Raw genomic sequence first — 15,932 nt, forward strand, 5'->3', positions numbered from 1 at the left:
CAGTGTATTATCTTTGGCATTGTGAGCCCATCATGTTTACCTCCATGGCAAAAGGTTGTTGCCACCACAGCTTGCTATGCTTCTCCATGGGTTCAGCTCCTAACATTTACACTGCTTTAACCTCCCTTTCACTTGAGATGGTTGCAAATATTGGTCACATATCTGCTTTCTAGTGGCAGGTGCTGCTTAAAGAACACTTCTGAAGGTGTGTTTTAAGAGAAAAATCCCTTCTATGCACTTAAATGTGCATATGTTACTGGTTGTAATAAACAACCCACTAAATAGATCAGTCTGCAAAAGCTGACCAAGGTGGAATATTTGCCTAGGGCAAGGGAAGCTTTCTTTTTATTTTTGCTTGGTTTTTTTCTTTCTTCCTTTCTCTTCAAACCTTGCTGCCTCCTAGATGGAGGGCTGTGATTCAATGTCACTTGGTCTGAATGTCCTCTTTGGAAGCCAGGGCCTGTGTGAGATGTGTGGTCCTTGCCTGCTGTGCCTAGCAGGCTGCAGGAGCTCTCTTGAAGGTACTTTTTGTATCTGCACCTTTAATCCTTTGACCAACAGCAAGTTCATTATACTGTGGTCATGAAATGTGAGGCCTGGCATGTACCAGAAAGCTTTGGGGTCCTTGATCGGAGATGAGCGAGAGTGTGTGGAGTTTGTGGCACACAGCCCATTTCTGGTCGCTTGGTAGCTTCTTGGCAAAGCTAGAGCAGAGGGGAAATGTGCTGCTGTGCACAAATATGCCTGGCACGTGTAGCTGAAAGAGGAGCACGAGGGCAAAGCTTGGTCTTTGGTGAACTGAACTGTAGCCTGGAAAAGTAGTTGAGGACGCCAGTGGGCCATCAGGGTGAGGAGCAAGGCAAGCTGGCTTTGCTGTCTGCTGTGGGGCAAATCCTAGCCAAGAGCAGAAAGGTGTCCTGTGCCTTGGAACATCAAACCCCTGGCTCTGACAGATGTCAGGGAGCAAATCCTGTGGTGGCAACTGAGGCCATCACCCTCCTGTATTGCTGCATCTGCTGTTGCCCTGCAGTCACCTCCTTTGTTGGTTTAAGCTATTGCACAGAGGGACTGTTGTGTCATGTTCTGACACACCTTGGTGTTCCCACCTGAAGTGTGGAAAGCCGGACTGGCAGAGCCCAGCCACATCCTTCCCTGCTCAGGGTGCTACTGCATCACCCCGTGGCAGTGCCACAGTAAAGGCTGAGGCACATCCTGCACAGTTTTTTATTTTTCTCCAGGCTGAAGATTCTCCCTGGAAATTGTTGGTCCAGATGGAATTAATTTTTTTTTTAAGTTTTTCATTGTCTTTTGAAAACCAGGGATCTGTTTGTGCCCATTTAGCTGTTGCTTTCTGAGCAAAGCAACAACACAAAAATTGGGCTAATGGTCAGTTGGTAAATGGTTGTATTTTGCCAAGTTCTTAGAAAAACCCAACCAAACCTAGCCACCTCCATATCTTTTTATTTGCAATTTCATTTTGCTTTCCGAAACACAGTGAGAATGAGGTTTTCTCAGCATGACTTTGCCCTCTGCAGAACAGGAGGCAGAGTTTGGGTCAGATACTTAGTTATCAATCTCTGCTCTTCCCTATTTGCCTTTTCCCTTGTGTAAACTTGAGGCATGAGGCTGCTGGAGATGGTCACATGTCTGATATTTGTATTCATGAACACAGTACTTTAACATTTATTCTCCTGGGCTTTAATGTACTTTGCTTGGTTCTGTCTATGTGTGGTTTGCCTGCTGCAATTGTAATATTCAACAGACACTGTAGGTAGAGGAAGGTCAGAAGCATCAACTTTCTGTATGACCTTGACAGATTCAGCTGGTGAAAGTTACAGAATTGGATTATGGGATTTACAATGAAAAGATGGTTTAAGGGACAAGAGAAACTGCACTTGCTATTTTCAAGTGCTGGCCTGGTGTAATAGCAATCAGGAGGGACACAATTGAGGGAGATGGAAGGTAGAAGACATATGTGAAGTTTAATTTTGTTTATCTGTGGGGTTTTGTAGTGTTTTTTTAATATAGTACTTGTACAATATTGTTCCAGAGAGCTGGCATGGGCTTTTTTTGTAATTTATTATAGAAGAAAAATCAATAACTTGCTAGTGTTTCTATCTTCTAGGTAGAATTGATTTTTTTTACTTAGAAATAGTCCCACATTTGAAGCCCACAGGAATATTAACATTGCTGGATGTCACCTACTCCACATCCTACTCTGTACATGCAGTGGTCCCAGGGCTAAACATGCTCCTAAATGTGCTCTCCTTACTGGGCACTAAATGCCTTCTTCTGTAATTGTTATCGATCAGTTCCTTCATCAGGTCTGTGGCCAGGCAGGTCTGTTAAGTCTTGTCTTGGAGAGACTCCTTTTGATACTGTATTAAGCCTATTTTATTGTGCTTGTAACATTCCTGAACCTAGGAGAGTAGTGGAATCATACTTGGAAAACATTAAAAATGCTCAGTTCAGAACTCTGAATGATGATACTTCTACTCTATTTAAACCTCATTTCAAATATGTGGTGGTAACAGACTGATATGGTTCACAAACATAGCATAATCAAAATGTATTGGCGGATACAAAAGAAAAGAGCTTGATGAAGTCTTTATTCCTGTCTTTTGTGGCATGAGATTGTTATTGGAAGTAGTAATCTCGCAGATAAATGTTTTTCTGCTCTGTGGCTCTACAGCTCAGAAAATACACTTTGACAGTGCCATACTCTTTTAATATATATTTATTGGACTTGGTAAACACTGTCCATTGCTTGGAGCAAGCTAAAATGTTCCACAAACCAAAAACATTACAATCAATACACTTTTTTCATTGAGCATAACAGAGTGTGCCATTAGCCTCAAAGACGACAGCTTGGCAGGGGAACAGAGCTGGAAAGAGTTGTCAAGATGTAAAAATATAATGAAGGAGCTACTGGGCTTTTCCCCAACAAAATAACTGCTCTCAGTTTTTAAGAGCCTTCAAGTATAACAAACAGCTTGGAATGAAAATCCTGCATGAAAGCAGGAGGACAGCCATGACCTCTTTGTGGTGTCCTGGGGAAACTCACTGGAACATTGCTGTATTCAGCAATGTGCAAAACTTCACTCACAGCAGCTCTCAGTTCCCTGATTGCCAGGTGAATAAGGATTTGGGAATTTACGCTAGTGCCCGTGGCTGCTTAGAGTCTACTGGAATGCAGTAGTTGCATGTCCCCCCTGTTCCTAATTAAAATATATTTTTAAATGTCAGGGTGATAGTACTTGTTTTAATACTTGAGCTCTGTGGTAACAAGCCATCGTTTCTTTCTGGAGCTGGATTTGCCTGCCGAGGTCAGTGGTTTGAAGTGATTGGCAATGGCTGTAAGTGGCTGTCACCAGTTAAGCTGCTACCAAAAAGGGAGATGAGGACATAGAAATACTGCTCTCTGCTTTGTTTTTATATCCTGCTCTGGTTTGAGCTGTGAAACAAAAACAAGTATGACAAGCATTTTGAGGCTGCAGATTTTAAGCAAGTCCTGGATAAGCATGTTTGAGTTCCAGCAGAGCACATCTGGTCTTGCAAACCCCCCCATCTAAGTGCTTTGCACTTTTACACAGACTATTTGAAAGGACTGGCATGTGCAGTAGGGCTTGGCCATGCTGTGCATCTGTTTGTTGCCAGCATTTGCAGCTGATCACTCTCTTACCCTGGTGCGAGGGAAGCACTGTGATGTGCTCAGTGTACATTTTTAATATACTAGTGAAATTGTTCAGCTGCTAAGCTGTTTGTGCCACGTGGTGGGAAGCATGTCCCCTGCTTGGGCAAAGTGCTGCTGTCCTTTATATGCCTTTTGGTGGTGACCTGTCCAACTATGCAATAAGTAGATGACCAAAGCCCTGTCAGCTTGGCCATGTGCCACAGGGGTTGGTCATCGTGTGTTAGTGGCAAGGGGCAGCTTTCCAGTCCTGTGATGGGAGAGAGTCTTCCAGCACAGTGCATCCCCCTGAGCCAGTGGCACACAACACAGCCCCTACAGCCTGATTTGTGTCTGTGGTAGAGGTTGGCTTTCACAGACAAAGGCTGGAAAGACAAAGAGATGGAAGTGTTACTGGTCTTCAGTAGTGTTTGTTCAGCAATCTCCTCAGCTGGCTGTTGGCAGCTTTTTTTCTGGACTTGAATATATTTTGCAAAAATGATGCTGACATTTTTTACCTTCTGTCCTTCTTTCCATCTTCCCTGCAAAGCAAAAACATCCCAGGAGAACAGTCACAGGGAGAGGCCGAAGAGCAGCATCAGTATCTTAGAGCTAGGGATTGTTGTGTCTGCTTTCCATTCCTTGTGCATTTTTCTAACTCCCTGGACATAGAGCTAGACCCTACCTGGACTGAAGTGGTTGTGTTTTGCTGACCTGTTCTTTTAAAGTTGCAGAGGGATGTAATGCTTTGGGTTTTTTAAGCTCAAACATTGGTTGGCTTTCCAAGGCTCTGCCCCACAGCTGTAGAGAGAGGAAAACTGGGTAGACTGTGTAAAATGCAGCAGGCGCAGACTGGGACTGTGCAAAATGTACCAGCCTCCCTTCAGTGGGGTGAACGCAGTTGTCGGGGTCCCTCCCCCGCCATGTAGCCTCGGGAGCCCTGAGGGGAGGCACGGGGTTTCCCTGCCCCTGGTCGGCCTCGTTCCCCATTGGTTGGTTTGTGTTCCCCTGCACGGGCAAAAGGAGCTTGGGTCCTGACTGTAAGAGTCCCTCGGCAGAGCCCGGCCATGCGGCTGGGGAAATAAACATCTCTCTGAAACATCTATCAAGAATCCGTCCGTATATATATTTCTTTTCCACGGGACTCCTGGTTTGATAAACGCGTTACAGTATCCCCACTGCAACACGCAGTGTGTCTGCTTGGCGTGTTCCAAGGGTTTTCAAGCTGCCTTGCGCTTGCATGTGCCACTGAGCTTTGCTTTGAGCTCTCAGTTCAAAAGGATCCAAAACTCTTGTCGTAGCTGCCAAATGTCACCTGCTTTCATTTGGAATCATGCAAAACATCAAGGTTCACTCATTTCAGTCAAAGTCAAGTCTAGGCTTGCTCAGAAAAGGCTTGACCTAACATTCATTAGAGCCATGAAGTTCAGTTGCTGTTTTAGTGACAGGCTGCAGCTGCGTTGAGAGTGCTGGGATTGTTGGTAGCCCTGGGAGCTTGTGATAGCTATTCTGGTTTTTCCACTGAAGTCATGTGGAAAGGCAGATTCGACTCTTGTCCTTTGTACCCTGACAAAAGACATGTCCCTGTTCACCTCAACAGCCCTGTGTCAGAGCTGACATGCTGCTGCTGCAGCTCAGAGCATCATTCAGAACAGCATAAAATCTGCAAACAATTCTCAAGTGACTGCAGGGGAGTTGAGTTGGGCCAAAATTTTAGCAGTTTTCTTCTCATCTGTCTGCGCAGGCTCAGGGAGGTGACTCTTTGGACCTAGAGATGGGAATTTCAAAGTAAGGCAAAACTCATCCTAGAGATGTTGTAAAACTGTGGTTTGTGCTTTTTTATGGGCTGTTTGAATTCTATTTCCAGCAAATTCTGTATTCATGACCTGTACTCTTTCTTGGCTAGAACATGCATTTCACAGGATATATATCATCCATGGCTGGTACCAGATTAACCTTAAGTCTAGCATTTTTATTTACACACATTGAAATTGAAACTTCTGTATGGTAGGAAGTCTGTGTTGTTTCCCTTGCCTTCGAGGCTGATTGCCATCTGGTAATCTGGTAATACTAACTAGAAGATATATTTTACTTTTTCTTTCCAGCTATGATCTATTCACAGCAGGATCCTCACCATAACAGCAGTCTCTGGTCTCTCTGTAAATGGATGTTACACCTGCATTTGAAAAATGTCAGCAGCCAGCTGTGCTGTATTTTTTATTGCTGTTACAAGTAACTTTAGACCACCAACTTCTTTGTACCCAATATTGTATAAGCAGGGCTGCTGGCATAGGAGGAGTGCAGAGTATGGACTCTCCAGCATGCCAACATCTGTCCCCAGAGGAGCAGAAAAAGCAGTAGAACTGGAAAGCCTTTGAGATGAGTTATTTCAGAGAGGGAGGATGGAGTGCTGGTGTTATGTTTGGGAGTCTTTGATGCAGTACAAATCCACTTCCAAATAAGACAGGGAACAAAGCAGAGGATAAACTTCTATGTGACTATCCACAACAGCTTGGAAAACTCAGTTCAGTGGCAGTCTGGAAGGATGTGCTTCGTGCAACTGTTTGGTTTTGTTTTGTTCTGACAGCTTGAATGATGGAATAGAGAGAGTATGCTTAACAAGCATACTCTGAGGGTAGGGTGCTCTGAGCTGGGAGGAACTACAGATACTCTTTAGAGAACCAGATGTGCAGATAGTCTTGACAGGTTGGAAAAGTAATCCATAAAAAGGCAAGTGAGTTCAGTAAAAGCAGTATGAAATAACAGCACTGGACTGAATCAGCTGCCTCATACTGGGTGCAGCATAGCTGGGTCTGGAGTAGTTCTGGAAAAGGCTTGTTGAGAGTGAATCAAAGAATGTTACATTGTTAGTAGGAAAGAAAATGCCATGCAGAGATGTAAAAACAGCAGCGTTGTCTGCAGGACACATGAAAAAATCTGTGTACCTGCACAGCACTGGTCAGGGGTTAGGTGGAGCACAGTGCCCCATGCAGGTACCCACAGCAGCAGGGATTGGGGGAGTAGCCTAAAGAAAAGCTTGGAGACTGTGCTGGGAGAGCTGAAAGAGGACAGTTTGCATAGGCTAGAGCTGAGAGTTTTAAGGAAGGGGGGTGGATGTGACCACAGCCTTTAAGTATGGGCCCTTCCTCAAGGAGGAAGGGAATAATTCCTGTTCTGGCCTAAACCAGAAGTTTTAGGTTTCTGTTGCAAGTGGAGCAAAACTGCAGTTGAAAATCAGCTGTGAGGAGACTGATGTGTTGGAGTCCCATGTCTGGGAAATACACGAGTAATGGGTACAAAGAAAATTGGTGATCTGAGTGGGCAGTGGGGAGATGTATCACTTCACTACATTCTTCCAGACTTGCTTTTTAGGATGCTTTTAGGTGGGCTAACAGCCTTCCATGAGAACATATTCAAGCAGTGTTTTGTACATAATTACACTTTAAAACTTCTCTGTAAAAGTTTTTTAGAAAAGAGCTGTTTTAAAAAAGAGCTGTTCCAACACTGCTAGGAGGAAAGCATTGCTCTTAAGCAGAAGTTACCTGATGTATTGGGCCAGGGTCAATGTTCATTGGAGGTTGCAAGGTTGCAGTTCTTATTGGCTCAAATGGCAGCATAATTTCTGACATTTCATTAGCCTGTAGAAAGGACTTGCAGATAAAGTGTGTTCAGGGCTGGCTTTGAACTGCAGCGGAGTGACAGCTGGGCTGCATGAGCACCTATCTGAGAGGTAACACTCGCTAATGATCGGACTGACTTGTCAGATCCAGCCTCCTTTGTTTTCTAGTTGAAAACGCTATTTCCATGCTATTTGATGTTGTTTGCCAGTGGAAGGTGTTTGATCCAGCAGTGAGATGGATAGCTATCTCCCTTCCTCCAATGAAGCTCTCTACCTGTGTGGAAAGAGGAGCGTGGTGCAGCGTTGGAGGTGGCTGGATAAGCCATGCAGTGCACTGGAGATGGCAGAATGTGCCACTCAATCCAGCTGGCATTCCACTTGCTCAGCCCTGGAGCAGGTTGCTTAGGGACAAACGGTAGTGAGCACAAAGCACTTGAATAGAGCTGGTGCACTGGTGGTTTGCTGTCCTGGGAGGGTAACTTTGAAGCTGCAAGTCCTTAGAGGATTGGTGAAGGACTTAAGAGCTTGGGCATTACCAGGTACCAAGTCTACCTCCTCTCTCTTCTTAGAGAGCAGATGTCAGCAGGGGTAGACCTGGAACAGCATGTGCTGCTCAGTATAGCTGTGCTGCATGGACACAGGGATGCAGCCCTGAGCTTCCCACTTTTTGCCTCCCACTGTTGCAGGTCAATTTATGCTCTATGGCAGTTCTGCAGCCTGCCCTGCAAATGTGGGGCAGACGCCATGGTGGTTGAAGTTGTACTGTGTATGAGAAAGCCATGCAAGGCTGTGGCAGGAGCAAGGATCCACAGCCAGGAGAGAGCCTCTATGTGCATGTGGTGAGTGGGATGGAAAGCAGAGAGTGTTTCATGCCTCAGCACTGGAGTGACAGGCACTGAGTAAGCAAGGCCACCACATCTCTGAATGTGCCTCCCCACTGAGTTCCTCTTGGGGAGGTGGAAATTTGCTGCTTCATGCAGAGAAAAGTTATGTCGACAAGCTGTGTTTTGGTGCCTGGTTTTGAGCAAAACACGGAAATCCTTTCCTGCCTGGTCTCTTTTCATTCTTTTTGCTGTCAGTCACTGCACATGTCATCAGTGTCTGTGGAAAAGACTGCACAGTCAGGGCACCAACCTTCTGCAGCCTCCAGTGTGTGAAAAGCCACATTAGCGTGAAGATTTTCACATGAGAACTGCTGATGATTGATGAGACATAGTGTGCAGTCATTAAAACCAGAAATGTGTGTTTGGAACCCCTCACTGGTGCCAGGGATTAAAGAGACCGTAACAAACTGCATTACTGGTGCACACGTGAGCAAGTGTTGGGGTTTGTGCTGGAAGCCTTGTTTCTGCATCACAGTTCAACTCACTGTTGAGCCAGGGAGGAGAGAATTTATGCAACATGCTTAGGAAAGGTTCATCCAGCCTGGTGCAGTACCCAGAATGCTCTTATTTGCATCCCTCCAAGCTAGGATGCAGATGACAAGGTGCAAACTGCACACAGCCAGTATAATGCAGGTTTTTCCACTGGATTTCTGTGTGCTGCCATCAGTGCTGCACTCCAAACAGCTGGCTTTGTTGCAGTGCAAGCGCTGTCACGTTAGCTGGTGTCAGATGCCAGCCATTTACAGTATACGCCATCACAGCATGACTTAAGTTGGCAACACATAGTCAATCACATGCCAGCAGCCTACTGTATGGGTGGGGGAGTGTGTGGGAAGAAATCAGGAGAAGATACTCTTATAAAATCCTTTAATGATTTATTTTTAATATCCATTTTTCAAGCCTTGGAAAGTGCAGTCCATATGCTTTTCGCTCCTGGCTGTAGTTGGCAAAGAAGCTGATGAATATGGTCCTTCAGACTCCTTCCACTTTGCAAGGAGCCAGAAAATACAGCTATATTTAGCATGTTACCAAGGCCAGCAGCAGTCTGTTACTGGGTGGTGATTCCCTGGCTGCAGGCTTGTATGCCACCCAGGACAGGGTGGGAATGCGCCTGTCCTGGAGTCAGTACTCAGGCTAAATTGACAGCAGCAAATTTCAAATTTTCAAATTTTACAAGAGGATGGCTGCACTGGTGCCAGCAGGCTCAATGTGCTGCTTTCCAGCACAGATCAGTCTCTGAGCACCAGGCCCCTTCCCAACGTGTGCACCACTCCAGGTGCTTTTTGGTGCAACACTCAGCTTTGGAGAATGTCTCAGCTGGTCTTCTGTGCACAGCCCTGGAACTGTCCTGTGCCCTATGCTGAGCTTTTGATATGCTGGAGCCACAGTTAGTCCCTGCAGGAAAACTGTGCCTTGTAGCATAAATATGCTCATCTAAAACTTGGGGGCCTGACTCCTGTTGTATTTTCTCACGTTGTATTCCTAGGCCACACATGTATAAAGTGGAGTTGTCCTTATCTATCCCCAGCCTGGTATTCACACAGCAGATTTGCTACCAGTTTCCTGTTGCTTTCCCTGCTGTGTTGCAGCTGGTACTGAGGAGTTTAAAATGGCAGTTCCTTTGTCCTTCTGTCGGCTTTTGTAGAGCTGAAATTGGTCTTGAAGAGTGTGTGTGTTTCTGGAAAGTACCAAGAACTGTGGGCGTTGTGATGGAAGGATAGAAGAAAGGCTCACCCCTACCAGTGTTAGAGTTTAGAGGGTACTAGTGGTGCCCATCACTATAGAGCAAGACATCTTCAAAGTTGTTACATAGCAAGATGTCTGAACTGGGAATATTTTGTGTCACTCTGTCACATCATCAGTGCCTAAAATTCATCTGAGAGATGAGCAACTTACTGTGGTGCTGGAGAGGGCAGCTCAACTCAGCTGTGGCTTCCAATATGCCCTGGTGAAACACAGTGATTGGTGGTGCTCAGGATCAAAATGTTGTAAGGAGGAGTTAGACCAAAGGTATGGGTTTGAATCTGAGTGTAGCAGTGATTCATTTAGTCTTTCTGAGTCCTCGAAGGCCTGACTGACAGCACTTCACAGCCTTTGCTCTCCAGCAGCATCTGCACAGCTCTGTCTCTTACACAAATACATGTCCTTGAAACCAGTAGTACTGTGTGGGCACTGGTTTCAGCTTACAGGCTCTGTCTGCAAGACCAAGGCCTTGTGCAGGATGGTGGTTTTTTTTATTGGTAGTAAAAATGTTCTGTTTGTAGAACCCCCTGTTAGAATTAAACAAATTGGTTTGAGAGGAAACAAAAAAGTAGAACAAAGTTTCACACTAAGCTGGGGTTGCTGGTATCAATGATATTCACAATTTCAGTTGAAATAGCAAAGTCCTTCTCAAGTTGAAGTCGACTGTATAAGTATTGTTTACAAAAAATAGTAGTTCTTTTTATCATCTTTTCCATTCCTGCAGTGTCAAAACATCTACACAGATTTATTCTACACAAATTTGGTAGAAATAAGTGTTTCCCCAATCCAAAGCACTTGTGCCAAGTTACAGTCAGGAGAAATTTCTAAGGCTGATGTGTAAGCCCATGGAGGCTGGAGCTTGGAATCAAGCAGCTGCCTGGCCACGGACAGCCTGTGGTTCCACGGGGTCGGCTCCCAGTCAGCAGCAGCCCTGCCGAAGCTGTGGAGGCGGGACACTGCAGATATGCCCTGGGGCAGAACCCTGTACTCTTGCTGGGTCCCAGCTGATGGGAAGGGCTGTAGGGAGGCCTGGTCCCGTGCAGCCATAAGAAGGATGACCCAAACCTGCCTAGTGCTGATGAGTGTTCTCCTTGCACAATGATGTGGTTATTTCCTTTGTAGTGGCATTGGGTGTCTGGAGCACCAGCCAGCTGCGTTGTGCCATTTTACCCTCATTTCACACAGATGTGAGAAAGTGTCTGGTGACGAAGATTCATGTCCTCAGGGGTGGTGAGCAGTTAATTTACTGCTGGGGATCTGGGGCTGTTGGATTGCTGAGAAGCCAAAACAATAGCATTAAAAAGCCTCTTTCTTTTTGAGTTGGGTTGTTGGGAGCCACTGGGCTCTTTCAGGAGCAGGGCAGAGTTTCATTCCACAAAGCCAGGCTGCTAAAGTTTGGAAGTGGGCTTTTTTCCTGTCCCTCTGGGTGTAGCCCATCACTTCTTGCATTCAATTATTTGCCTTTTGTTTAACTCTGATCTCCTTGGAGCAGATAAGAGAGGAGCCTGTTCCCATGACACATGTCAAACAGCCCCTTTTAAGCTGTAGTCAAACTCTGCAGCCTTCTCCCCAGTGAAGCTGTTGTGTCCCCGTGTTCCGGTTTGGCCAAATTTAGAAGTACATCCTCTAAGAAAAGGCAGGCTACAACCACCCCTCCCCCACCAGGTTCGGGAAAAAATAAATTTTCCTCGAAGGAAAGGGAAAGAGAAAAAAACTATTTATTTAACAAACACACAGAAAAAGGATAATAATGCTGAATGATAAAACCTCCCGCTCTGCTGAGAGAAACCTGGGGGAAAATTCAGAGTCCTTCTGTAGATCTCCCTCTCCCTCCTTGGAGCTGGGATGGGGTGGTGGGCCCACCTCCAGGGCCAAGGCCTCGGTGGAAAGTCTTTCCAATGTATTCTGATGTTGAAACAGTCCAGCAAAGAGAAAAGGAAAAAAAAAATGAAGTCCCAGGAAAACAAAAGTTCAACTCTCTGGAGGAAAGGAGCTGGGGAAAAGAAACTGCCAAAAGCTGGCTGGAAAAGAAAAAGCAAATCGGTTTCTTCCCTCCCCTCTCGCTCCCCTGCTGCAGTTGAGAAAAAACAAGTCTCTATCTCTGTGTGACCTTGAACAAGCTGAAAACTGCTTTGAAAAAGTTTTGCTCAGTTTTTTCCTCCCCCCCTCTCAGGCTCAGTTTAAAGGCATAGAAAGGCACAAAAATAAATTTCTGGGCACAGGGCAGTGATATGGGATACACATCATAAAGTCACCCCAAGACACCCCACCAGGAACGGGGGCAGAGAAAAGCTTGGAAATCTCAGGCTGCTCTACAGCGACCTGGCATGCTGGTGAGCCTGGCTGGGGCTTCAAAACCAGCCCCTGCAGTGGGTCATGGTGTTGGCTTTTTGCAGTGGTACTTGGACTGTCCTGTGATTCCACCTGTATGTTTGCAAAAACCTTAAAGAATACCCAGGAGAGTATCCTGGATGCATCAGGGGCTCATCCCAGGAGGTTCCCACCTCAGCCTTGGGTGCAGTGATATGTAACAGCTGTATCCTTGTGGACCTGGTAATGGGGTTACAGCTCTGCTGCACGTGATCCTGCTAACAGGGGCAGGTACATGGGGTCATCTGATGTGCCCCTTTTGGAAAGCAAATTTAATTACACTGAGACTGAGAATTCTGTGCCCAGCCCTTGACAAGAGTGCCTGGGACAGGCTGGGTAATGGATGGTCCTGCACCTTTGCTGGTTGCAGGAACCATTATTAATTATCTGTCATGAAACAGCTGTGTGGCTTCCAGGTCTGGCCTTATTTTAATAGGCTCTGAATAGCTCAAAAGAATTTGTTCCTCAAAAAAGTTACCATTTTTGCATAGTTTTATAAATAAGCATAAAGTTACACTAAGTATTTCATGTATTCTGTATGCCTTTTGTTTCTTGAGGAAGAAATTCAAAAAGAAAGGGGGGAAGAGAAACAACTTATTTTTCAAGAACGATTTCATCTCAATGACAACATTTGTTACTAGCTTTCTTATTCAGTGATGTATTGATATTTATCCCCTTATTTCTACTTGCAAACACTATTAAAGTAAGGCACAGTTCATACGTTTTTAAAGTGATGATCTCAGTGGATTTGCAGGGATAACATCAGTGATCTCTTGCTTTTTAGGAGCCACTGGCATGGCCAGTGCTTATGTTTATTGCAGGGGGTAAGGAGTCAGTAATGCAACATGCATCACTTTTGAAAAATGAAAGCATGAAGGGGGAAAATTGTTTTAGTTCTTCCTCCTGTGACTACCTGTTCTCAGCATCTCAGGGTACCTGCATGTTGTGGATCAGAGGTGCTGCCTTACAGAGCTGTCCTCTTAAGGTTTTATCCAGTGCAGCTGGGGAAGTAGTGGAGACAGTTTTGTTTCTTGCTGTCTGGTTGTCAGGGCCAATTAAGTGGTCTGGTGTTGGGAAGGAGGGGAAAAGCAACCCACACAAAGAAGCAGGGAATTTTTGTTGTTGTTTCTGGAATTGTTGCCACTAGCTTCTGAAAGTATTGGTGTTTGTGTTAAATTGTTTGGTGTTTTTTCTTACAACAATCTTTTTAATACAGGAAACCTGATTTTTTGGTTTGGCTCGATAGTATGCAGTTAGTGTTACTGCAGGAGAAGTCATGTTGCTCTTCTCTTCACCTACTATCTGAAAATCACAGAAGAGGCATAGTAGCTACCAAGCCACTTCCGCCTCGATGATTGTGTTGTTCCAGTAACCCAGACAATCCTTAATTTCTCTGTCTGCCCTGGGTGTTACATTCACTGAAATGCTGTTCCATTATGTTTTTTAGGGCCGGTGTACCCGAGAGAACTGCAAATATCTCCACCCTCCCCCACACTTAAAAACACAACTTGAAATAAATGGACGCAACAACCTGATCCAGCAGAAGACAGCCGCAGCCATGTTTGCTCAGCAAATGCAGTTCATGCTACCGGGTGCGCAACTACAGCCAATTGTGAGTTACAGCCACGGATCCATCGGGTTCATACTGCTCCCTGTTCCTCCTGTTTGTTCACAGAGGCTCCAGCCCTGTGCCTGAGCTCAGGCCATTGTCTGTGCTGCTCAGAATTGCGCAGAATCTTCCAGAGGGGTGTCTGATGCTGCCTTTGCATCTTCTTGCAGGCTGTGTCTCTCTTTTCCTCTGATAACTGAGGAGCTGTGAGATTCAGGACTTCAAGTGGAAGGGTCTTACCACCAGGTGCTTATTTGACCCGTTGATTTATATACATCCCAGAAGTTCTGAGTGGCTCAGTTCCAGTGGATCCTGTTTCAGATAGTTGTTTTACACTGAGATGATGCTGACTCCCTTGGACTAGATGTGTTGCACCGTTGGACTAAAACTGGGGAAGATGAATCCTGTTTAGACTTTAATACTTTTTTATGTCTGGGAATGAGACCCATTTCACTGCAGTTGTCCCAGCAGAGAGTTATGCTAATGTCACAACCCTGTCACTTGTTTTTTACAGTAGTGGTGATTTAGAGTAAGAGCAGGAAAGATTTGCTTTTCTTCAGGTAGGAAGGGAAGCCTGTGGGAGACAGATGTTTGCAGAGCAGGTAGTTCAAAGAAGCCTTCACTGCCTGTCCCTGCTTTGGCTTGTTGGTTAAAACAGGTTTCAGGCTGGAGAACCCTGTTATGCCAGAGAGAGGATGGCTTGTGTCTGCTGGTTGGTGTATCTGGGAGGAGATGATATTCGTTAGCTGAGTTTTAGTCTGTCATAATGTATATTTTAAGAACTGTCAGAGGTCTTGAAGCAGCTCTTCAATGCTGATCTGAATCAGCAGAGAGTAATTGGGAGAATTAACAGAGAGTTAATTGGCAGCTCTCAGTTTAAAGTTGGGGCTGAGTATCTTTCCTGGGGCAATGTGCACTTAGTGTGCTGTAGTTGGGTGAGGGTCCTCATGTTATGCCACACAGGAGGACTGGCCAGATCTCTTGGACAAGTGCTTCTAGCCTGAAGGTGTCAAGTCTGTGAACCAGCCTGAACTTGGCCTCCTGGTGTCCCACCTACAGTACCTGGCCTCTCTGCCCATGTGAATCACAGCATCTGTCACCCCAGCTTTGAAAAGCTCAGGTGGTTCTGGTTTATCCTCGCCAGAGAACAGTGGAGGATTCCTCCTTGTTGGAGGCTGTTGTGATGTTTGGTGTAAGAGCTTGTGATGGAGCTGTTTCAGCAGAGGAAAGCTGCCCAGTGTCCCTTTATAACGGTGTTCTGCCACCAGACTGGGGCATTTCCTCAGTCTGGCATATTCCCCCTGTGTTTTGGGGGCTTTTCCATGTTTGCCATCACTCTGATCAGCATGTGTGTCTGCTAGTAGCTTTGTCTTGGCCCTGCCATATAAGCTAGGAAAGTGCTGTTAATTCTTCCCATTTTGAAGATGTACAGGTGAGAGAAAATTGCCACAGAAAAAGTCTTTAGTTGTGCTGTGCCTTAGGCTCCTATCTGCTGTAGTCTTGTACCTCTTTTTTGTGGAGTTTGAAAGTATATCCACATCAGAAGGAAATCCTGAATTCTCACAAAATAGTAGCAGTGATTTCCAAGCCCGGTACTAAAAGCAAACCTTCCTGTTTGGAGTTTTCCTCTGTGGGGAATTCATGGTGGACACTCTTTGGCTGGCTATTCAAAGCATCTTTGGGATTTCCTCTTTGGAAAGTTCCCATCTTCCCACTTCACAATCTTGCGGGTCCAGTATGCTCCTAAATTTTACTCCTGCCTTTTAAATTGCCTCTGAGACTGACTGTGTTGGTTTTTCTGGTTAGTGCTCTCATTTCAGAGGTAACCTTATCGGATGAGAAAGGCCTCTGGTTTCTAAATTGTGCCATGAGGGAGACATGAGCAAAGAAGAAAATAAAAATTTGTTCTGCAGTGACTGCTCCCTTCCTGCTTTCCCACACTTTACTCAGACTAAACAAGCTCTTGGTCTGATTCCTGTAGCCCAACTTGCTCCACACCAATTTCAGGACAAACAAGAGATTGCTCTTTCAACTGCC

At 45.4% G+C, this 15,932-nt stretch overlaps 1 protein-coding gene across 14 annotated transcripts in view; it reads left to right on the plus strand.

Annotated features, from left to right (window-relative positions):
- The window catches only part of MBNL3 (muscleblind like splicing regulator 3), a 97,501-nt gene that overhangs the window by 50,611 nt on the left and 30,958 nt on the right, over positions 1-15,932 (plus strand). For all 14 annotated transcript variants that reach the window (XR_011150910.1, XR_011150911.1, XM_069015193.1 and 11 more), the window contains one exon: positions 13,734-13,898. Coding sequence is in view for 12 of the 14 variants with exons in the window: in XM_069015193.1 (XP_068871294.1) it covers positions 13,734-13,898 (165 nt within the window). In the remaining 2 variants the exon portion in view is untranslated. The remainder of the gene's footprint in view (positions 1-13,733; positions 13,899-15,932) is intronic.

Source organism: Aphelocoma coerulescens, chromosome 4A (genome assembly GCF_041296385.1).
Source record: "Aphelocoma coerulescens isolate FSJ_1873_10779 chromosome 4A, UR_Acoe_1.0, whole genome shotgun sequence".
NCBI lineage: Eukaryota > Metazoa > Chordata > Aves > Passeriformes > Corvidae > Aphelocoma > Aphelocoma coerulescens.